Source organism: Lupinus angustifolius, chromosome LG18 (assembly GCF_001865875.1).
Source record: "Lupinus angustifolius cultivar Tanjil chromosome LG18, LupAngTanjil_v1.0, whole genome shotgun sequence".
NCBI lineage: Eukaryota > Viridiplantae > Streptophyta > Magnoliopsida > Fabales > Fabaceae > Lupinus > Lupinus angustifolius.
The window spans coordinates 12,882,745-12,908,787 of record NC_032026.1 but is presented as its reverse complement, the minus strand read 5'-3'; the positions used below and the strand labels follow the sequence as shown (position 1 = coordinate 12,908,787).

The following is a 26,043-nucleotide window of genomic DNA, read 5'->3' as shown; positions in this document are numbered from 1 at the left end:
TGGGCCAATGGATTAGGGTAGTGACGGAGGGTGAATATACCAGACCTTTTAGCATTAGTGTTCTACTTCTTATTTTTGGATCAAGTGTGATACAATTTGTGTACTACACCTTTTAGCATCTCAAAAGTGTACTAGTTCTCTTTGAATTTTTCAATATGGATCAAGTGCTAACATTAATGACAACTACGTGAAAATTACATAGAGCACCTCACTAGAATGCTTCAACAAGTTTATAAATGGTGTTACCAAGATCTTTAGAAATAAAAACATAAAAAGATCTTGAGAAATAAACACATAAAAAGATGAATGAGATATACGGTGATAATTTGATTATTCTTGTGATCAGATAAAAAATGATACCACAAAAGTATTAAATGACTTTAATCATGATTGCAAGAATACTTACCCAGAAACTTAATAAATAAATTATTCTGTCTTATTTAGTCTCATACATTATTTTATAATTTATTATATTTTCTCATAAATTAAAAACACGAATAGCTTTTTAGTACAATTGTGAACCTTGAGTCCCACAATTATACCTCATACTTTTATATATACTAAAATACGTCAATTTTCTATCTATAATCTCTCCACTTTTGTGGTCCAACTTAGAAACGAGAATACTCTTGTTTAAACAATGTTCTTATTTTTAAGAGTGCTGGCAACAACAAATGTTCTTATTTTCTAAGTATCATGTAATCTGACAAAGATCAAACACTTTTTAAAGCTGCATCATCCAACTGTTGTTGAGTGACCAACACTGCCAGTGCAACAGAATACAGATGACCCACAATCTATTAAAATAAGTTTGGTTGATCCATTTATAGATTTAGCAATAATTCTCCTACATTATCAATTGTTCTAAAGATCCCCAATTTATGCTTAAAATTAATATAAGGTTAAAGCTGCAAGAATAAAATCATCAACAAAAAAACCAACTTATTTGGAATCTCATTAAAATTTCTACCATCCTAATCCTAGAATAACACAAGAGGAAAATGTTGCTTCTTTTACATTCTCTGCAAATTGGTATAGCTTCTTTCCATTTTTCTCCTAGAGACATCTTCCACCGTAACCTGCATTTCTGAATAGTGCTTGCTTTATGTCTTCAGGGCTAATACAGTTTCTTTGTTCAGCTGCCTAAGACCAAAAGAAAATTAAGTAAGAAACATGTTTGGTTTCAAGTTTCAAGTTTCAACAAGAATGTAAGCAATTATTGCAGACATTAAAAAAGGGTTATAAAGTTATAAACCTCTGAGCAAGAGGCTTGCAGAGAAAAATCACTGAAGCTGCTTATAACACACTGGTGAATTTCAAGGCCTAGTGCTTCTAAGGTGTTTACTGTTGACAATAATAATCCAGGCTTTGTGGTACAGCAAATGCTTATCTTGGTGTCCTTTTCTTTCCTTTCAACATTAAACTGCAAAAACATGACCACATATAAATCAACTTATTCAGAAATTTGGTATGTGGTTATGCATCAATTAAGGGGTTTGACTAAGATTAAGTAACTAGTTGCTATAGCCATACATACCTTGGGGGAATTTCTTACCATTCCTTCAATTGGCTTTTGCTCCTTTGAATTGTCAAGGATGTTTATTTGATTAGTTCCCTCTTCCATTTCTGGTTCTTGCAACTTTCCTATCCTTTCTAGAAGTTCTTTCATGTAATCAATGGTATCTCCAAGAATAGAAGTCCTGTCCATCTGTTAAATGTTGTATATTCACATATTAGTTCTAGCATCAAAGTTAATTTGAAGTAATAGCAAGGCCTTGGTATGGTGAGTTAAGATATATTTCCAGAAAGACCAAAATGTCCTAGGTTCGATTAGTGATAGCAACACTAGTTAGGAGAGACAACCACACATCCCGAAAGAGATTAGAGCCTCACAAATAAAGTGAAGAGATACCCAAAAAAAGTTATTTTAAAGAGAAAATCAAACAAAATATGCAAGTATTACTCACGAGTAATCATGAATAGACCACAAGTTTGAGAAAGCCAATTACATTTCTATGGACATTAACAACAAGGACACAAAACAGATTAAGAACAGATACATCTTTTGAATTACCTTACTGATCTTAGGGACTATTGACCTTAGCATAGAAAGCCTATCATTGAGACGTTTTCTTCTCCTTCTTTCTGCCATAAGATTCTTTGAGGGTTGCCCTTCTATTTTCTTTAATTTTGATTTTTTCTCTCCACAAGTGCCCTTGTTGAAAACTGGAATCTCTGAAACTTGTTCCTCAACTTTGAAGCCATTATTTCTTTCTTCCATACTCAGGCTATCACTCCCCAAAAAGCCAAGATCTTCATCATGGATTGAAGGTTTATTATCTTCTTGTGGTAAAAGTGGTGCTGATTCATAATTCCTGGTGTATGATGAATCAAGCTCTGGCATTGTGAACCCATCACCAAATGAATATGCTGCTGCTGCTGCTGCTTCATTTCCATAAGGGAATTCAAATCTATGGTTTATTGGTGTTGAGAATGCAGCAAATGAGGGATTCAATGAAGCTAAAGAAGGATTCTCATCAAAAGAATCAAAGCTCCAACCACTAGGGAATAGTTCATTCAACCCTGTGGACAAAACATTATTCCAAGTGTCTCTTCTTGGAGCTAGTAGTTCCTCTAGAAAACCAAGTTGTGAAAGCTCCATCTCTGTTCTGTTTTCCTCTTCCCTCTAGAAGGAAGATGAATTGTAACAAAAAAACAAATAGGGTAGGCTTTAATAAAATGAAGCATAAGCAAGTGGAAAGTGTTAGATTAAATAGTAGTCCAATAGTTATGTTTCTTCTACAGTATATTTGGACACAAATTAAGATAAATAACTCACATTTACATTAGTATTTCCATTGTATCTCAGAATATACAATATATTGATATTCACATGGTGAAATATGTAATAGGAGCACAAGTAAAATACTTTGATACACACCTTCCCTAAATTTATACTAACATTTGTGTAAGATTTAGTGTAAATTGAGTGTGCCATCTTGAGGTTGGAGATAAAAAAAATAAGGTAGAAAGTGTGAGTTTACTTTCTATGGATAAAATAATTACTATACATGATAGAGAATTATTGGCATTTGTGTATAAGATTATTATAAGTGAAAAAGTTGAATATAAAGGGATATATTCAGAACTAGAATTTTAAGATATTAAGCCAACTTATATTATTCCTCACTTAACATCTGTCATTTCATGAAAGACCTGTCTTAACAGAATGTATTGCAGTGAAAAGGGAAAGTTTAAGCAACTAAACTTAGCCTAATACAGTTCTAAGATGGAATCTCTCACAAACACTCTCAAGGTAAATTAATATCCTTTTTACCGAAATAGTCACCCAGACAGAATTTTTATTTAATTCCCATTCCTTGAAAAAAATTGACCCACAATTCTGTCTTTACTGAAAATGGGTTGTGTAAGCATCATAAATTGTCAGGGTACTTCTTTCATTTTTTTTATGCAACCCCTCTCACTCTTTCATGCTTCAAAAAGAAATAATACATCCCCCCCTCCCATCATGGTTTGGACTCTACTCTATACTCAATATAGAATTTTATTGTGTATAGAATTTTAAGAAACTTATAAGCATATATGACGAGAGTCCAACCCAAAAGATTAGTATATTAGGTGAGAGAACCTCATGACTTAATACCATATTGAGTTTACTATTCTACTCAATGTGGCACTTCTAACATTGTCATCCCCTTTAAGAGCTGACGTCCACGGCGACTTTCACTCTATCGGCACTAACTCGATGGTAGTCCTTTCTCTTTTGGCAGATTCACTCAGCTATCAGTATTCAGTAATATACCTTAATTCAACCTATACGTAGCCCTTTCTGTGATGCAACTCTCAATGAAAGCACCAATTGTTAGGACTTAAGCCCATGAGGAGAGTTCAACCTAAAAGACTAGTCTATTAGGTGAGAGAACCTTATGGCTTAAGTACTACATTGAGTATACTATTCTACTCAACGTACGTGTGTACTCCTAACATAATTATATACACTTGATTAGAAATGTAATAATTTTAAGCCATGTAAATTTTGTTAACTAACAACCAATCCATGTTTCCTTCTGTTTTTAATTTGTCCAAGTTAATCTGTTTCCTTTCATGCCAGCCTGTTTTTGTTGATATATGCAACAATTGTCAAGTGTGCATAGTCTATACTCTATAGTTTAGCTTGAAATTGGAGTCCATTAATTAATTATAACCAATGAGCTTTTGATAAAAGTGGGCCAAATTTCAGAACATAAATCCATTTTAATAAGGAAAACAGTGTTTTCTTAAATGAGTTAAATTTTATACGTAGATAGTTTTATTATATGAACCTCGGAGGGGATCTCTGTCCTAAAAGGACTTTGTCTCCATGTCCTTATTCAATGGAGTAACACCAAATAATATAAAAAAATAAATTTATGTTTTTATTTTTATTTTTTCAATAAAGTGAAACATTTTGATTGGTTTGAGATACAAATGAGAACACCAATAAAGACAGAAAATTTTCTTCCATGTATCACTATTGTCCTTAGGCTTAATCGAGCAGATAAAAACGTTAGACGAAAATCTAGCCTTGTGGACCCTCTAGGCGACAACTTATGTAGCATATGTATGGGACTTGATTTTGTGAATCACAATACAGTTCAGTATGGCAAGAGAATTCTGATTCTCTCAGCTACCAAGAACCCAGTACTTGATGGATGAGGATTACAACACGGGACAGAAATAAGTCTTTAATAATCATAATTTTAAGTTATTTTTTAATAAAAAATAAAAAAAATTACTTTTTCCTTATATTTAAGTCTTGGACTATAACATACCTAATTACATAGCATGAGAGAGTAGCTTAACTGATGGCAATGTGAAAAAACATGCTCACAAAATAATGAACCTTTTCAAATTATTCATCTGTCAGTGTATAGGAACAACACGCGGTTCAATAAAAAACAGAGTACTTGTGTGACCAAATTGCTCTCTCAATCACAAGCTAAACAAATTTTGTTATTACTTTTTTTCTTTCAACATCAATAAAGAGAGAAACATTTTGTTATTACTTTTAATAATCATTTCTGGAGTAAAAACCCATTTTTCCAAAAGAGTAAGCAAATTACAATTTCATATATATTTCAATACTTAATCTCTATTTTGGGTCCAGACTATTACGAACTACATATATAGGTTGTCATATAAAGTTAAAATTTATCATCTGTCAATATCAACTATGATGCACCAGAATTGCAATTAGGTCCAACACTGACTGTTAATAGCGTAAATGTTATGGCAAATTATTTCGTATTGTATCGACTGCGAAGACATGTTAGGAAACAATGCTAGAAGAGAATGATAATTGATGTTCATTTAATGCACACTGTTATCATTCACAGTGATAATGCACACTGTTGCTGTTGATCATTTGAAAAGGATTCATCAGATTCTCAATTTCTGATCACAGTATGGATTCGTCCTTCCTTAGACCACGGATTAGTATGGAACATTATTGCTTCGGCCGCTTTCACAATCTCACTTGCTTTGTGATAACTATGGTTCTAAATATTTTGACAAGTATGCATCTACGTATATTTATATGTGGGTCCTTGGATAATTAGTAGATCATCCAAGGTAATCATAAATTTAGAAAATATTAAAAATAATGATGAACAATTTCTCCAATTTGTGTCATTCAGTTTATAATCTTATGAGTATGATATTTGTATACCGATAATATAAAAATTTATATATAGTCATCTATAATTTATTTAGATTAATTTTTTTGAAGAGTTAGTAATTAAATATGAATGATAGATGAATATAAAATTCATATATTGTAAGTGAATACATTTTTCTCTAATCTTATATGCTATTTTAAACAATAGAAAGAGAAATCATAAACAAATTATAAAACATATTTTAATTTGTTGAGTAAACACAATTTAGTTTTCTCAAACAAATATAAAAATAAAGTCACTACTTCAACATTATAATAAAAATTATTTAATTAGAACTATTTAATTAACATAACTGAATTATAATTGAAACAATTTTATGATAAGTTAAATCAGATATTTATTTAAAAGAAATAATTTATTTCCAAATAATAAATCTATTTTCGAATAAAAATTTGTTCGTTTTAATTTCTTAATTCTAATTAAAAATCTTTTTTTATTTCTTGGATTATTTATTCTACCAATTTCAATAAAAAAAAAAAGAACTTAATCAACGTGGTTAAATTAAACATTTCTAAAAACTAAACTTCGATAATTTGAATGCAGGTTTTTATATGCTCATTGCATAGGATACATTCATTTTCTATTTACTAATTTTTAATTAACAATACGAGGATCTACGTAGGATTGAGAAGTGATATAATAAAAGCCTAAACTAAATTGAAAAACATAATAACATTAAAACTATTTTTTATGAGCTTTCTTATTTCATCATGATATGTCCTTGTAAAAAATTCTCCTAATACTGAGTAAATCAAATTATAAAATAAAAACTTGTTGAACTTTTCTCTATGAATATTTTTAGGATAACTTACAATTTTTTATAGAAACAAAATTAGCACCGTGCTCTAATCTTCAATGTATAATTCTCAAGCTTCTACGTTTCTCTCTGAAAATGAAATATTTTGCCATCTTCTTCAACTTTTAGTGACTTACCCTAAAAAGGTCTTTCAAGATCAAGTTTTTATGTGGATATTTGAAAGAATAAACATTATTATATTATCACACTCATGATATATCAAATGAATAGTGATATCAATGAATAGTGATAATCAAATGTTTCACATTTTCTCCTAACATATTAATCAAATTTGTTGGATTTGATTCTATCTACACATTTACAAATATTCTTATTAAATTCATTGAATTTGGTTCTGTTAATCACATTATTACAACAAAGTTCCTCTTTCTTTGGATCTTCAATCTTTCATCCACATATTTTTTCCTCTTTCTTTCAACTTCCATACATCATCTTATTTCTTTCTCAATTTCATCAAATCACAAACTGGAATATCCTTCGACCTTCTCCAAGAGTAAAAATTCATTCATTTTACTTTTAACATTTTGTGTATTTTCTTCACAACTTATCCATGTTTAATTTTTTAGTATAATATTTATGCATAGTTAGTATAAAAATTTATGCACATTCAATATATTATTTGCCATTCATTTGTATTAATTTTATGTAATAGTCAATGATGGTTAAAAATAGATGATGGATGATAGAATGACAATGTAAAAAGTTGTTACACTATTAGTGCATACATTTTTTCCTCTTCATTTTCTACAGATAAATTTTTTCATAAATTTAAAAAACTTGCTCGTAAGAATTTTCTAACATTTATCCCTCCATTCAATCACTCATTTTACTTTTTGACACAATTTAATATTTTGTTTACATCACTTACAACTTCTCCATAATTAATTTTTTCATAGATACTTTTTTTCTTACCCCAATAACTTTTTGCATGAAATTTAATTATATCATTTCAAATTGTTATATCTAAATTATACTAATTTACCTTTATACTATATTATTTTGACTTCAATAAAAACAATGCATAGGTATACACCAGTTAGTTAAGCCTTTTCATACTTCAGTTCATGTATCCAACTTTAATGATCACTTAAAACACACAAAAAATTAATTGATAATTAAAAAATACAGTTTGACTAATTATTAATCATTGGCATTTAAAGTAGGACATCAAATTTTATGGCTGGAAACATAATGAAGTAGCTAGAGATTAGTTAGACTGTCGGCTCATGCATATAATCTTTTTTGATATAACTAATGGTATTTATTTCGGAGTTTGTGATTAATCCTCCCAATAAGTATTGTTCCTAGACATCAAATACTTGAAATTGGAGATTTATCAAGATCTTATACCACTAGACTAATGTTTTGTTGGTTATACATGTAATCTAGTCAAATATGATTACATTATTAGCATGTATAATATTAAGAAAAGTTAGAACTCTTCTAGAGGCAATTATACATCAAGTCTACATCATATTCCCAGATTCATCCTTGTCCGATAGCTAGAGAAAGAGGCTGAGTTAAAAGAGAAAAAATATATATGTAGATTTAGGGTATAGGTTTTATTCAATGTCACTATATCATTCATCATTTATATTTAATTATCATTGACTTTTAAAAAAAATTAATAAATGAATGATTGATGATATAATGACTATATAAATTTTTATACTGACAATACATAAATATTTTATTTAAATTAAAATGAGTACGGTCAAAGTTGTCAAGTAGGTTCTATATCAGGCCTAATATGAAAAGTTAACTCTATTAATATGTTATAAAGTACAAGTTTGAGTTTTAAATATTCAATTTTATCTATATATATTAGCACGATATGTATGATAAAAAAAATACCAACCCTACGATCACTCTATTAATCCTGTGTCGACTTTGATGGAGAAAACTTAATGAGGCATTATTAGGGAAGTGGAAGTGGAGAAGATTGACTGAGCTAGAGTCGCCATGGGTTAGAGTGGTGGATTCAAAGTATGGTCCAGACATGAGTAGTTCAGAATCAGATTTGGCCTCGAGGTGGTGGAGGGATTTGGGTAAGATCAGTTCGTTGAATGGTGACAATGCTGGGTGGTTAGACTCTCATGTGTGGAAGGAAATTGGTGATGGTGGTTCGACGTTATTTTGGCACAATACTTGGTTCGGAAATCAATGCTTGAAAGACATGTTTCCGAGACTTTTTTTTACTTGCAGAGAATAAACAAGCTTTAGTAGCGGATTATGGTGTTTGGATCAATGAGTCTTTGAGTTGGCGCATTTCTTAGAGAAGACATATGTTTTCTTGAAAGGAAGACTCAGCCGATCAGTTATACGAGTTGATAATCCATCACAGTTGTAAGCGGGGTATTTCTGATAGATGGAGGTGGGGCCTAAATGCTTATGGGGTTTATACAGTCAAATCAACATACATGGTGCAATTAGAGTATGACACATCTTCTAGGGACGATCTTCTTAACAAGTGTTGGATTAGTTGTGCTCCGATGAAGGTATGCTACTTTGTTTGGAAAACGATGAGAGGGAGCTTGGCTACTAAGGACGAGCTTCAAAGAAGGCATATTATGGATGGGTTGGAGTTGAGTTGTGTTTTTTGCTTGGAGCACTAGAGTCAACTAATCATCTTCTTCTAGCTTGTTCGTTTACATCTTCAGTGTGGAAAGGATTTTACTCTTGGTTACAGATTCAAATTCTTCTATCTAATTCTATTTCAGATCTGTTGGTGATGCATGATTCTTTTTATAGAGTTTCAAAAGGTAGTAATTGTTGGAGAATGCTTTGGTTTGCTGTGGTATGGTCGATTTGGCTCATGAGAAATGATATAATTTTCTTGGCTAAAGAGGTTAGTTTTACCGAGGTGATCAATTTGATTCAGATTCGATCTTGGACTTGGTTTTGTTCCACAAATGGTCCTTTTGTTTATGACTTTGCACAGTGGTGCATGGACCCTAGGTCTTGTATATCTCATATCAACAGTGTTGTTTGATTGTGTTTATTTTTATTTGTATTTGGGTTGACACCCCTTATATCTGATTATTGAATTTTTTCGCCTATAAAAAAAGATCGGGTTTGAGTTTGGGTTATACATACATGCAATTGGCAAGCCAATGACAGACTTAGAAATACATATACTTGTTTTTAACGTACTTATTTTACAATAATTTACATGTTTGTACTAGCAATATGATTTAGTTTAAGTTTTTATATTTATTTATTTAAGTTTGTAATGTTTTTTAAATCATTTAATCTAAAGTATGCTTGTTATATATTTATTTGGAAAAAATGTGGAGGAGGTTTTGGCAAAAAATATTTTAGAGTAGAAATCAAGACCTAAAAATGTGAGGTGGGTGAGGATAGTTTAAGTATCTATTATCCATAGTCCATCCCTTGTAGAGATGAGACTGACTTTGTGGAATTCTGTTCTTCTTCATTACTATAAATGTTGTTTTTACATTTATATTGATGGGAAGAAATATAATAAATATCATTATCTTTTAAGGGATAAAAATATCATATTCTATGTTTTTTCATTTATTTTTTCTCTATTGCTAAAGAGGATCATAGCTCAGTTTTTTGAAGACAAAGCCTAGGACAAGAAGAGCAATACTTGCTCCAACTCGCCCAATTGCCATCCTTACTATTCCATCTGTTATGAATGGGATAGCTTCACATAATTTTTGGACATACAAAATCTCAATTATTGATATTATATTGTTTGTATTATAAAAATCTCATATTAGATTTAATCGATAAAAAAGTAGAAAAATGAATTTGCTGAAGGTGAAAGAGGATTGCTGGATAGATGATGCTGATGGAAGTTTGGATCGACGTGAGACTTTAGAATCGGGAAGAGATGGGAAATAATATAATGTTTTTCTTTTTATCGTTGGATATGATATTCACTTGTGTATGCACCTTTATGTGAGTGGAGCTAAACAATTTTTTATATTATATATAATACTGAAATATATATTATTTTTCCATGAGCAATAAAAAATTATTAATCAAAAGATAAAAAATATTAAGAGAATAAGTAATATTTATATCCAAAGAATCCTTTTAATTAATATAGAAAGAAATAATATAAATTAAAATTTATGCACTATCAATATAAATTTTTTACACTTTAATTATTTTTTGTTCTAGATTCAATAATAATTGACATATAAATGGTGGATGATTTGATCCTTATTAATATATATAAATAATATTTAGCATATGATTTTTTTGGTTGATATATGCACGATTAACATTTCTAAGACTCAAATCAACAGGCAGCGCCCACAATATTGAATACCATCTTCAAAAACAACCATCTTTTGTCCATTTCCTTTGATTTTTGGCCCACTCAGATCAGATGTACAAAACTCTTTAGACACGCCCTCTACTTTATGTGCAAGATGATCACTCTGATATTTATTAATTGAGTTTAAAATGGGTGTATTAATAGTGTACAATATATTATCTATTGATTTATATTACTTTTGTTTAACAGTTAAAGATGATTAATAAATTAATGATAGATAATTTTTCGGCAGTGTAAAAAATATTTACACTATCAATGTATACATATTAAACACTTATTAATTTATGAAATATTTATTAATTGAAAAGAAAAATATTTTATTATTAAATTTAAAGCTTAAATATATCTTTTTTAACCAATTAAAAGAAATGATACATGTAGTATCACATTCTTAAGACACGAGATAGGAGCAGTATTGCACAAATAAAAATGAATGTCTTTAAATCTTTAATAAACCATTTAATACAAGTTTTTGCCTTTGAATATAATGGTGAAGAAAACGAGCTTTGCTCGATATCGGCAAAACCCATAAGGACTAAGAAAAAAAAATTAAGGGGGTTTGATTGTAATTTTACAAATCTCCCCTAAGAGAAAGTGAGCATAGATTTTTTGAAAGAAATACATGTAATTTAGTCAAATCTCATGGAGTTCAGTCTATTCTATAAGAACTTATTTTAATTTTAGTATCAAATGCTTGCCTTGTTCTTTTGAAGAGATGAATGTGTTGGAAGAAAAGAAAGAAAGAACTTAATCGATTAAGATATGGATAATCGATTATTGAGGGAAATGCAAGGAGAGTGAAAAATGAATAATACTTCAGTTATTTCTGTTATAAAGGCACTATACATGAAATAACAAAATATTGAAGTATTATTCATTTTTCACTCTCCTTATATTTCACTCGACAATCGATTACCCATATCTTAATTGATTAAGTTATTTCTTTCTTTCTTTTCTTCTAACAGTGGTATCAGAGATAGACGATCAACAACCTGTGGTGGTGCCTACGACGGTGCAAGAAGCTTCAAGAGGTGAAGTACACAGTGGAGATCAGATCTGCAAGAAAATAAAAAGGGAGAAATGGGAAGTGAAACTGAAAAGAAGAGATGACAACCTCGAATGGATTTGCGATGAATCTTCCTATACTTGATGTGAAGAACTATGATCATTGGACCATTTAGATGAAAGCAATTTTCGAATTTCAAGAATGCCTTGAAGTTGTACAAGTTGGGGTTCAACCACTTGATGAGAATCCTAGTGAAGCTCATAAATTGGAGTTCATAGATGCCAAGAAAAAGGTTTGCAAAGCAATCTTTCTAATACATCAGTGTGTGGATCACTCAAATTTTGAAATGATTTCAACTCCCTCATCATCCAAAGAGGCTTGGGATATCTTGGAAAAGTGTTATGCTCGAAGTGTAAAAGTGAAGAAGGTTAAGTTACAGATGATGAGAATGCAATATGAATTGCTCCAGATGGATGAGCATGAAAAGGTATCCGAGTACTTCACTAGAATTCAAAGCCTAATAAATCTCATGAGGAGATGTGGGGAGCCAATATCTGAGCAAGGTATAGTTGAAAAGATTCTTAGAACTCTCTACAAAATTTGATCATGTAGTTGTAGCAATTGAGGAATCAAAAGATCTTGAAAATTTCAAGATTAATGAGTTGCAAGGTTCTTTGGAAGCTCATGAACAGAGATTCCTAAAGAGGTCGAGTGATAGAAAATCACAACAGGCACTTAGTGTCCAATTTAGGAAGAAAACTTTAGTACACAATGATAAATAAGAAGAGATGGTGGAAGATGGCAGATAGATAAGAGGCATAAGGCTGAAAATTCTAGCTTGTATGGCTAGGGACTCAATAAAATTGACTCAAACCAAAATTTTGAGTCTGAAAAAAGATACACCAAGAAGTTTAGTAGCCAAAACAATGGTGGAATCAATGGAAAGAAAAAGAAGGATAAGAGTAAGATTCAACTTTTCAATCGTAGAAACTGGGGTCACTTTACATCAAAATGTAAACTCAAGAGGAGAGGCAAGGATGTTGAAGCTAGATTAGCCAAAGATGAGGACTCTAATGAAGAAGTTCTATTGATTGTAGAAACAGAAATCTCAGGCTTGGAAGTGAGTGACTCAGATGAGGCATTGTTGATTATTACTGCGAAAAATGATCAACAACTCCCTATAGATAATTGGTACATGGATACAGGATGCTCAAACCATATGTCAGGACACAAGGAGTGGTTTCTGACCCTTGATGATACTGTGATAATCAAGGTAAAATTTGCAGACAATAGCTTTATCACTATAGAAGGAATTGGAAAGATAATGATCAAGAAGAGAGATGACAATGTCTTATACATATCAAATGTCTTGTATGTGCCAAAGATGAAGAACAATCTTATAAATCTTGGTCAACTACTAGAGAAGGGATACAACACGAGGATGGAAGACAAAATGTTGAAGATCTTCAATAAGAATAGAGGTCTAATCTTGAAGGCTCCACTTTCAACCAATAGGACCTTCAATATTGGAATTCAACTTGAGGATCATGAATGCTTAGAATCCTTAGCAGACGAAACATGGACTTGGCACCAAAGGTTTGGGCATATCAATTCAGGAGCTTGAAACTGATGAGTAAGGATGGAATGGTGACTGGACTTCCCAACATCAACATACCAACTGAAGTATTTGAAGATTGTCTCACAAGTAAGCAATATAGGAACTCTTTCAGCTCATAAATACCATCAAGAAATACCAAACCTTTAGAAGTTGTATACATTGATGTGTGTGGGCCATTAGAAGTTCAATCACTAGGGGAACAAGTATTTATTTACCTTCTAGGATGATTTCACCAGAAAGTTGTGGATTTATCTGCTGGAAAAGAAAAGTTGAGTTTTTAGCAGATTCAAGAGCTTCAAAGCACTTGTAGAAAAGCAATGTGGTAACAAATTGAAGCTGTTGAGAAGTGATGGTAGTTGGGAGTATTTATCTCATGAGTTTCATGACTTCTGTGATAAAGAAAGCATTACTCTTGAGGTCATTTCAACTTGAGGATCATGAATGCTTAGAATCCATAGCAGACAAAACATGGACTTGGCACCAAAGGTTTGGGCATATCAATTTCAGGAGCTTGGAAATGATGAGTAAGGATGGAATGGTGACTGGACTTCCCAACATCTACATACCAACTGAAGTATATGAAGATTGTCTCACAAGTAAGCAATATATGAAATTCTCTATCCTTTTGTTTCATACCCTGGGAGCTTGTTTCAACCCATGAAGTGCTTTATGCAACTTGTATACCTTCTGCTATTGACCAGAGACTTCAAAGCCAAGGGGTTGTGTCACAAAGACTTCCTTGTCCAATGGACCATTCAAGAAAGCTAACTTTACATCCATTTGGCATAGGCTCCAACTCTTTGAGCTTGCAATGGGAATGATAAGTCTCACAGTTTCCATCCTTGCTACTGGTGCAAATACCTCATCAAAGTCTACTTGTGGTTTTTGTAGAAAACCTTTTGCAACTAATCTGGCCTTATGTTTGGCCAAGTCCCATCTGGCCTCAACTTTATTTTGTATACCCATCTTACTGATATAGCTTTCTTTCCTTTAGGAAGAGTTGTGAGTTCCCATGTGCCATTCTTTTCAATAGATATGATTTCCTCATTCATAGCCTCAATCCAACAATCTTCTCTAACTACTTGCTCAAATGTTATAGGCTTCATCTCTGCCAACAAGGCCATGTGAACAAGACCACCTTCAGAAACTATGCATGGATATACTGATGCAGATTGGTATGGTGACAAAGATGATAGAAAAAGCACCACTCGTTACTTGTTTAAGCTTGGTGAAGCCTATGTGAGTTTGAGTTCAAAGAAGCATAAAGTAGTGGCTCTTTCATCATGTGAAGCAGAGTATATTGTAGCCTGTTTGGGTGGATGTCAAGCCCTATGGTTACAATATCTACTTAGAGACTTGGGATTGCACACTAAAGAATTCATGCTGTTGTTTGTGGACAACAAATCAGCCATCAATTTAGCAAATAATCTAGTGTCACATAGGAGAAACAAGTATATACAAACCAAGTAGCATTTCTTGAGAGATCAAGTGGAGAAGAACAACTTGAAGCTAGAATTTTGCAAAACTCAAGAGCAACAAGCAGATATACTCACCAAACTATTGAAAATAGATGACTTTCAAAGACAAAGAAGGCAACTTGGTGTGATAAGCTTAACTAGTATGAATTAAGGGAAATTGTTGAGCAAAATGTAATTTATTTAGCTAGTTATGTTAATCGATTAACAATTTGCATAATCGATTACCCATATCTTAATCAATTATCGAGTGAAATGTAAGGAAAATGAAAGAATAATGCTTCAATATTTTGTTATTTCATGTACAGTACCTTTATAACATAAATAACTGTCTATTTTATTGATTATGCGAACTGTTAACCGATTAACGTAATTAGCTAAATAAATTACACTGTGCTCAATAGAATTCGGGTAATTATCAGTAGTTTGTTTATATAATAATAAAGAGGTGTGTTCCACCATGAAGTAATCCAAGTCATGTGAGGCTCGTTTAGAGTCTCCCAACATGCTCTCCCAGCATCTTGGCAGACTGGGGGCAACTGTTCCTACCCGGCGATCCATAAGGCCCACATGCTTGGTCGCCGAAGTAGGTCTCGCGTGATTGGCCCACAAGAGTTGACCTTGGAGACACTTCCTAGCATGCCGTCTGTACCTCACCAACCCACCTGCCAACATGGCAGGCACACTACAAAACGGCTACCAAACCGGCCACAGGCTAAAAGACAAGGTAGCACAGAGTACGGCCCTGGCAGGCCGCCTGACACGGAAAAAGCAGCCACCGACAATACTCTTGGTCGGCCACGTACTACACTACCTGCCAGGAGCCCAAAGTCAACTCTCCCCCATATAAATAGAAGTCTCCACCAACAGGAAGTATTCCAATCTCTCTACTCTCTAAGCATTACTTACTCTATTGCTATCTCTCCTCATATTCTTATATTCCCATACACTTCTCACCCAAGTTCATATACTGACTTGATCGTACGAGAACCTTTTCAGGTACCTCCACCGGCGGGTCCAGCTCTTCCACATCATCCTGCTACACTGACGTTCTTCCTCTTCTTCATCCTCTGCAACCGATCAACTACCGTTCCATACCTTTATGTTCTAGGAAAGAACAAGGTGCTTGTGTTTTAATTTGTTTTTTCAGTTCAGTAAAAAGAGGTATGGTATAAATATAAGTAATGAACTTGGCATGATGAGTAATTGAGTATGGTTCTTCTTTGAGCAGTGAAGAAACGATGTTGGTGTTGGCTTTCCATGCATGTCAAAATACATTGACATGTTAATAATGTACCTATGATATTACATTAAGTATTCTTTATAATATTGGAGAGACAAACATTTCAAAATCAAAAGAAATACATCAGAATACATTTATTCTTCTTTTAATTTATAATCAAATAACATATTTTAGATAAAAAAACAAAAACAACATAATCCCTTTTCTGATATCACTGATCAGATGGGAAAGAAATAAAGAAAGAGAGTGTTTTCTTTTCTTTTCCCAGGACCATGAGGGGTCTTAAAACGTCAGGACCTGTACGTTTGCTATTGTGAAGAAAGAATGTAAATTGGTGAGTAATAGAGTGGGACAAATAAAGTTTCTTATGATGGTTATTGGTGAAAGGACTCATATGGGTCCTATTTATATATCTATCTTTTCCATTGATCTGGATCGATATTACAAGATATATAACGAAGACAATTAGAGCTGTGAGATAAGACCTCCAAATAATGAGGGCAAAAAGTCCTATATAGTGACGAGAACTTAAACTAACATATTGTAGCAGGAGACAAAATCTCTTATAATTCAAGGACGGTGGATCCCTAATGCTTCATTCACGTTCACGTTCAACATTTCGGTTTGTTTGTTCTTCCAAACTAATAAGTGTATTCTTGTGCTATAAGAGTTATCTCACTTGGTAGAAATGTGAGATGTAAAGTATGAGCATCTTAATTCAAACTCTAGATGTTGCTCAATTTCCTCTTTCAGACAAAAACTTTGCCTATAAAAACTTTGAATCATTAACGAATGGCTAACTAAAGAAACCTCACAACATAACCTAGACCCTAAACTTTTAGGCATTTGGTTCATGAGTCCCTTCATATACAATTGCTCTACATTTCAATTTTCAAGTGCTTGATTGTATTACCAAGAGTCCAATTGATCCAATCTGACAATTCGGTACAATATTTGTCCCTTCTTTCAATTAATATGCAGAAAAAGGGCAAAATTAGCTACAATATTATGCACACATCTGAGCTGTCCAAATAAAAATTAAACCCAAAAGGGTTTATAAAAAAATTAAAACCAAAAGGACTTGAAAGAAGTGCTTGATTGTATTACCATTACAGGAATATGAGGAATACGAGGAAGAGATTTTTTTGAAGAATTTTTATTTATTTTTTAATAGAAAATAACATGTAATCATAACCGTTAAATAAAAAAATTTGTCATATGTCTTAATCCTATCCAGTACTGGACTCTCCAGTACCACCAGAGAGTATCCCCACTCCTCTATAATTTGTATATACCAACAAACAGATGGGGACAAACTAGTATACGACTATATACTTTTGCTTAGGCGGAATTTGCGGACTGGAGAGAAGGTATTGCCTGGTCGGTCTCCATGCATATATAATAAGAGATCAGAGATGCTTCCTTGTCTCCTAGTCCCATTAATTATGCAGTTTCCAATTTCCAACATTATATTTTATATGGTGTTAACCCTCCCGAGGAAGAACACAAGAATTTTTCAAGAATAGTGCATGAATGAATGTGGTTGGTATACATATATAGTATCTCTTGGGATTTGTTTATTCTAATGGGAGGGATGCAATATTGGAGAAAAATCAAGGGTTTAATTGAATACCTCCTAATCCACGATTTGTTATTATTAAGTACTTGTATATTTTTAAGGATGATAAGCACGGGAATATGTCAAGGTTTTGACAGGATTAGCTAAAACATGGTTACTGTGTTTAACTAATCACTGTTAGATTCGTTAATTTAGGCTTTAAAATGATAGTTAGAATCTAAGTGATCATATTTACAAGATCGTGAGTCTGTTGGCTCACCCTCAATGTTTTTTTGGTTTGGGTAAGGAACAAATCTATTTTGGAATGTTCTACTCTTCCTAACAAGTGTTGTTTTTAGGAATTGAACCATTCACATTTTATTCTTTTCGAATATCTAGCGGAACCTTATAGCACTAGACCAACACATTGTAATATAACTCGCAACAGTGATACTTTGGATAAACTCCTGCTAGCTGACTTGCGATGGATAGTGAGTAATATGACTCAATGAAAAAATGTGTTGTTACACCCTTTAAATTATATTTCAACCCACGTGCACTAAGAGTTAGTTTTAGTAACTAGGAGTCTAAAAAAAGTTTAGTCAGTACGAAGTCATATTTTGTTAAGATTTGTTTGTTATCAGTTTTCACTGTAGAGAACAGCTAGTGGAAGTTTAATTTATTGTTGTACCTAGAAAATAAAGTAATGTTGTACGTGCAGCAAAACTCATTGGTTGGAAAATATGAATATATGGTATACCGTGAAAACCCTCCTTCTGTGATACATGCAAATAGTAGCATTAAACTCATTAGGGTTATTTATAGCTATAGGCCTAGAGTTTAGACAACTATATTTTTGGCATACAAATTGATATATTAATTGTGCAAAGTCACCTACTAGTCCAAACTACATTCGACCTGGTGTTGTGTCAGAAAACTCACTTGAATGTTTTCACTTTTCTAAAAAATTATTATGTTCAAAGTAAATAAAAAAAATTGTGCAGGTTATTTCAAACATAGTTGCTTATAACTTAAATATTACAGCAAACAGAAGCTAATGCAAGTAACAATATTTCAGGCTTCAATCACTTGGAAGAAAATGGAAAGGTGAAAATGGGTGGCGGTAAAGTTAGGTGCATTGAACTGATTGAAGAACTATAATGTAATGTTAGCTAGTGAGGCTACCAGAGACTATCTTGTGAAAAGGCTAGCTAGATAGCTAATCATGAGAAGAATATATGATCAATTTCTTGTATAACATGATCATATTGAGTTGACAGCTAAACCATAAAGTTAAGGACGGTAGAGGCCAATATTTATTATATTTATTGAATTTCTTAGATGTCAACATTAAATACTGTTCTTTTACATGTTGGGTAATTCATTTTTATGTGGAAAATGAAGCAAGGGTTGATAGAACAACTGGCCACTAGAACCCCTAGACAATGCTTCTAACATGGTGTAATTATCGTGTCAAGTTGATGATTGCATCATGCTTGGATTTAGTTAGGACTTCAATGCTGATTCAGAATATCTTCTAAGTTATCAGTGATATACAACTTCGACACTTGACTTTGCTTGCTATTTCTAAAACCCAGCTGAGATTTTGAATTTAGCTACTGATATTTTGTGTTTAGCTATTATTCCCATTTGTTTTCTTTGCTAATGGTGTTATATATCACACATTGGAGAAATCTCCAATCATTGTCATCATCGAATATAATCATGGTTTGAAACTTTGTAGGTTTGTAGCTATTAATTAAAACATCGAATTGACACTTCTATGTCTTTTATTCGTGCTAATTTACTTTCACATGTTACTGAATAGCCAAATTAATTCACCGTTATAATTAGGGGTGACAAATGGATGAATTTGGCTGGATTTAGATACGATGTAAAACCATCCATTAATCCATATAAATTCATTTAAAAGCATCCAATCCATCTAATTTATTTATGACTCATTTTCATAGATTTGGATAGATGGATATCCAATCTATTTGATTTTTTTATTGGAACTAAAAAAATCTATTGAAGAAAATCATTATTTTAAAAACTACTATTCCAACTAAACATTTTTTAAAATCACATTTAAAAAAACACTTCTAAAACCATGTAGAAATCAATTTTTTTAAAAAGTGATTTTTTGAACCTTTATAGAAAAAATTTTCCCAAAATTCTATGAGCATGTGTCATTTAAGGTTCTACGTGTAAATTATTTAACAAATACTTTTATAGTGTAATACATATAAACTGTCAGTATAAAGATTTATATAATCACTACATCATACATTATTCGTTTGGATTACTTTTTTTGAATAGTCATTGATAATTAAATATAAACGGCGGAGATGCAGTGACAGTGTATTAAACTCATATATTGGTCGTGCATACATTTTTATAATACATCTATATGTTATGTATTTAAGAATAAAATTTTAATATTAACTATATACATGTTTCCTATAATTGATATCAATTTAATAAAATAATAAAAGTGAGAGTGAGAATTATGAATGAATTTGCTTAAATTTAGTTTTCTTAAATATTAAATGAAACTGAAAATGCAAAGATAATCATTTTTTATTATTTTTGGATAGATTTTATAATGGATGGATTTGAATCAATCCATTATCAACACTATCAATTAAATTATATCTATTTAAATCTATTAGCTCTAACAGATCAATTTGAATGAATTATATATTGTGGATAATTTTATGACCTCCGGTCATAATTACTGTAATACTTAAAACTCACATGCCAGAATAATTTCATTAGAACATGTACATAATGGGGTGTTCATTACAGTAGTCCAAAAATGAGATCATTACATTCCCCCGGCTTACTTGCATTTGCAACCAATAATGTGATTATATTTGTGCATTTTTAAGTTCCATCTCACAGGCAGATTAGTAATAATACATATTATCAACTTTGGACCATGTAGTTTCAATTAATTGCAGTAGCAGTGACAAACATTAGATAAAGAAATTTGAATACAATTCATATTAACTTTATGCTTTGATCAACAATCAAGCTTACAAAATATATGAATATGGATTATTAACAACGTTATGACACAAGTAAAAAGATCACTTCTCGTTTTCAATTGAAGTGGTCGAAAAGAACAAAAACGCACGTGATCTAGACCTTATTAAGCAATGTAAGCTTTGGTTGAATACCTATTTCTAATTTTCTATTGTTGTTTGTTCCTAGTAGTAAAATATGGACATAATTTGTTCCTTCTGGCTCTTAGTCAGGAATCCCTACAGCATCAAAAGTATACATATATAAACTATAAAAGATTCCTGGACGAATATATAGAACCTTGCTGGAAGTACGTACTGAAAAGGAGACATTGGCGGCCCAAATTATTATTCTTTTTCCTGACAGAGGACTAAAGAAAAATATTGTGGTACTACACTAATGGCGAATGTGGTTTCAATTTCTCGAGAATCTATGTTGTTGTTTACATTCCACTGCATTAAATTTAAGGCCAAAACTAATAGTTTGTTTAGAAGCAAATTGCTTTATAGTCGTTGGATGAAAAAGTTGGTTATTAATTATCATTTTTTACAGTTTTTTAGAAGTAATGGTAACATCATACACCTTCAATATAGAAGTCGGTGCAAGAGAAAATGACTTCAGCAAATCGTTATCATAGAAACGACTTCAGGAGATATTGCATTTCCCTACGACCCATTTGGTAAAACACAACTTAAGTATCAAGGAGAACTTGAGTTCAACTCCTTCTTCCTTCATTAGGCTTACAGTTTAGTATATGATATTAACCCATATGGACAAAGAGGGAGTCGAATCCAGATTCACATTGACAATTAAGTTGTCTTTTAGTGAATGAACTACAATGCATTTTGTTATTTTGTAAAGTCGTTTTTGCTAATAACAATGTCAAACATGAAGTTGTCTCATGTGATAATGACTTCAACACAAAAGTCGTACCGGTCTAAAACGACTTCATCAAAGGTTAGAAGTCATTTTGGATGAAAATGACTTCAACTAAACCAACTTCTATATTGAAGTCGCCCTATACCATATTGACTTCTACACGCAAGAGATAACCTATGACAAATTTAACAGCTCAGATTAACGTCATTTTTATTCAACGGTTGTTTAAATAGTTCGCTTAGAAGTGAACTAACTTACAGTTCGCTTGGATGCAAACTAACTTGCAGTTCGCTTGGATGCTCCACCCTAAATTTAAAGGCTTTGTTTTTTCCTTTAGAAAAATGTGAGGCGCATACATTCCCAAGTTCATTACAATGTTTGTACTCATTTTGTTAGCACCAATTTCTTTTTTGGAAACCGAAACAAAGGCTAGACTAAGCTATGCAGCATGCACCACTTGCTGGGCCTCAGATTTACTATCTTGTGTAATAGTTGGGCTACGGACCTACATTAGTTGACAATTCGGTTGCTTCAAGCCCAAACATAACACACAAAACTTGCACCCCTCACTGAGAAGCATCTAGAAACCTTTATTAAACGTAATTAATTATGTGATGACAGTGTAAAAATTTATATATAGTTAATGTATCATTTTCTATTATCAGTATTTTTTTATTTAAAAATCAACAATGATTAAAAATAATAATGAATAATACAGTGAAAATATAAAAACTCTTACATTATCATTGCATATATTTTTTTCTCATTTATTAAGGGAATTTTCAGAAATTGAGAGACTTCTCTAATGTACAACTTGCTCTTTATAATTTAATGTGCATGAATCAATATTACATAACCAGTATATGTGATAATTACATAGACAAGCAACTATTGTAGACAGTTAATATAAGCACGCGGATTCAATTAATATTGTACTCTCTACCAAATAAGTAAGAGAGCTATTGAAAATAGTAAGTTTAATGATATTGAATAAAACCCTAGTCTAGATGTGCAACCACTCCTACAAGTTACTATATATGCAATTTGATTTTGAGGAGTTGGTCAAACATCACCAATATGGACCAAGGTCACACTTAAATATTAGATACATTACATTAATGCCTAATAAAAGATATAACAATGATGACTAATTGAGAATATTTCTTTTAGAGTTTGTTGAGAGTTGAATTTTGGAGGGGAAGAAAGGGAAGTGAAATATTTGAGAGTTAGCTAAGTGTATTTTATGTCTCCCAAACCTTCAATTTCCCTTCTTTCTCCTCTAAAATTCAACTCCCAAACTAACTCTTAGAATCTATTTATAAATTGAGTTTTGGAGGGGGAAATAGAAAATTAAGACTTTAGAGTCATGAATCATATTTATGATATGACTCTTAAGCCTTCATTTTTTTAATTCTTTTCTCTCTAAAACTCAGCTCACAAACACAACTTTGTTAGATAAACACCTTCATCGGGCCATGTATGCATGTGGCCTCTTAAAAACCCTGGGCTCATCCAAGACGAGTTCCATTTGAACCATACCGTTAATATAAAGGTTACATGTAGGAATTCTCCTATCCAAGTGTTGAAATGTTGTTGGGACATCTATTTTTCACTGAAGTTCAAAATAAATACAAACAACTTAACGTACTCTACAAAGAATATCAACAAACCTTTTATAATAGGTTGTTTATATTTGTATATATCCGGAAGCCGAATTCGTTGTTATACAAAATTACTCTGTGATATGTTAATATTTTCCTTTTTTTTTTTAAAATACATTTTCTTTATATTTCTAAATCATATCTTAAATATGTATGAAATGTGACCCAATATATGAAGAGAGCCGGTGAAAAAGTATGTTAGTTAGTGACCTTCCCTGAAAGACAAGTACTGAAGAAAGTGGTTAGAGTTTGAAGCTTAAATTTGAAGTGTGAAGAGAACAAAACCCAGATTCGAAAGTCAAGTCTCTTCTCCTTATTACATATTACAAGGATATAGAGGAGCAGAGACATAACTCTGATTTAATATTGACAAAAAAAACTGCACTTTGTGCTCCATTTGCCAGAAATGAGTGACCCCAAATATGCTTATCCATACCCTGCTCAAGGTATCCTTCCTCTACTCATGTTTCTTCTTTTGGCCTACAAAGAAGAGATAGATGATAGTGGGTTGGTGGAGAGAAATGTCCTTTTATCTTTTTCCTTTTCCCACTTCTGAGATAAAAATTGTTCTTATTTTTCAATTGTTAGTTGTTCTCTTCTTTGTATGTCTTTATTTTATTTCTGGGGAATTTTTGTTAGCAGGGTATTATCAAGGTCCTCCTGTAATGGCACCACCACAGTATGCTGCTCCACCACCTGGAGGACAGGCTGGTTTCCTTGAGGGATGGTAACTTCTCAATTTCCCATTGCTATGCACAAGACCAATTGTTTCTCATGTTAAATTATCCATCTTCTGGTTGTAGTTTTTTTTCTTCATTAGTACAAGGAAAAAAAATCGTAAAAGTTTATCACTTTATTTTTTGTTGCCTTATTTAAGCTTTTGGTATATGAAAGTTAACATTTTAGCCATTAGAATTTTTTAGCAGAGTATGCCACCTAAGCCGAAACTCTGCCCAAGTGCCCAAACACATTCCAACTGTTCTAAGGGCTTTAAGCCTATCTATGACTTTTGTAAATAGCTTAGTACTACTTGAGATTATATTATTGTTGTAAAAACTAGTTCGTACTTGGTGATTCAACCAGTAAATCGATCATAATACCAGTATGGTATTATAACTATATTGATTATACAATTATATCGGTCAAAACTGATTATATTGGTCGATTTTTATTTGATCCGTACCAGTCATATTGACCGATTTTTATTTTAAAGTATTTTTAATAAATAATTTTTTTATTGATTTTATTTTATTTTTTAACATTAATATTAATATATATGTATATCTAACTTTGCTGATATACAATTTAATTAGTAAATTACCACTTAAACCATTATACCAATACTTTGACTAATTTAATGAGAAGATATTAATAGAATTATATTCATTTTTTCTTTTGAGATATTCACTCCAACTTTCCTAAAATGAAAGGCACTATCAAACAACCAACAAAATGTGCAGTTTTGTCAAACTACTCACATGCTCATGACTCATGAGATGCTAATGTGAAATTCTATTAGTCATGTCAGCAAATAATGGAGATTAAAATCAAAACAAACTGAATTTTAGGGACGAAAACCACATGAGGCTAACGCACATCAATTTAGACATGTGACAAGACTAATGTGGTGCTCTGTTAGTCACATTAATACTCAGAAGATTTTTCCTAATGGTAATGACTAAAATCAAAACTTTTCAACATTTAACAACTGGTCACCTAAAAAAGTTGCTTAAAAATTGGGCAACTTATTAGAATATGCTGCTATTTACTCAAATACACTTACACATTATTTTTATAATTATTACAAAATTAAAACTAGCGCCACCTCATTTTATTGACAAATTTCTTCTTTCTCCCTCTCAGTCTTGCAGCTCTGTGTTGCTGTTGCCTCATAGATGAATGCTGCTGTGACCCCTCAATCATATTTATCTGCTGATCATATGAAAGATCTTGCAACAGAGACAAACATTAAATAAAGAAGCTAAAAAATATACTTTTTTATGCTTCCAGTTTCAGCTAGAAGATGTGTGTTTAAATAGTTATATATAGTTTTCTGAAGCTTTTGTTTATGCTTTGATTAACCTGGTTTGGTTTCTATCTATTTTCCAACTTAGTCATTGTGTTGCCCCGTGCTCTGATTTGTAATTATGTGGAAAAACAAGCAATTCTAATGAATTATTGAGTTGGGTCCCTTTGTTCTCCAATTATATCCTCTACATATATCTTATTGTTTTGAATTTGAATTGGGTTTGGACTTAGAATGTGGAAAGTAATAATTTTGGCATGGCATGTTGTGAACATCAATGATGCGACTTTAGCAAGATATGAATGTGAATGCATAGTATAGAAAAATTACAATGTCTTGTTTCATCTTTCTCAGACACTATCAAATCTCATTTCTTCATCCTTTGTCGAACCATCCTTTGTTTCAACTTTCTCTTCTCTATTTGTGTCTCAGCCCGGATATAAGGCAAATGTTGTGTTATGCAATCAAAACTAATGTTAAATTTTGTTAAATCTCTATGATAATTTCAAACTTAGCCAACGATTGAAAAATAATCATTTGGCAATATTTGTATAACAGTTATTAATTCTATTAACAACATACTTTTTTATTTTACTAATCAGATGTAAAAATGGCATAAAGAAAAAAACTGAGTTTGAAAGCAATTTTTTTATTGCATGCTTAAAGGCTATAGCCTATGT

The 26,043-nt window shown here is 31.9% G+C and overlaps 1 protein-coding gene and 1 long non-coding RNA gene across 3 annotated transcripts; one reads left to right on the top strand and one right to left on the bottom strand.

Moving 5' to 3' along the window:
- LOC109332220 (transcription factor bHLH93-like) lies at positions 799-2,883 on the bottom strand. 2 transcript variants are annotated; one of them, XM_019567121.1, is made up of 4 exons: positions 2,075-2,883; positions 1,556-1,708; positions 1,256-1,423; positions 799-1,143 (listed from the first exon to the last, which is right to left on the bottom strand). In XM_019567121.1, the coding sequence occupies exons 1-4, from the start codon at positions 2,660-2,662 to the stop codon at positions 1,057-1,059; spliced, it is 996 nt and encodes a 331-aa protein (XP_019422666.1). In that variant the 5' UTR covers positions 2,663-2,883; the 3' UTR covers positions 799-1,056. The 2 variants fall into 2 exon arrangements, with proteins under 2 accessions (XP_019422666.1, XP_019422665.1); XM_019567120.1 differs by having other exon boundaries at positions 1,538-1,708; positions 2,075-2,662.
- Positions 23,554-25,515, top strand: LOC109332691. The gene is made up of 3 exons (XR_002105919.1): positions 23,554-23,783; positions 23,980-24,064; positions 25,201-25,515. It is a non-coding gene; the product is annotated as an uncharacterized LOC109332691 (long non-coding RNA).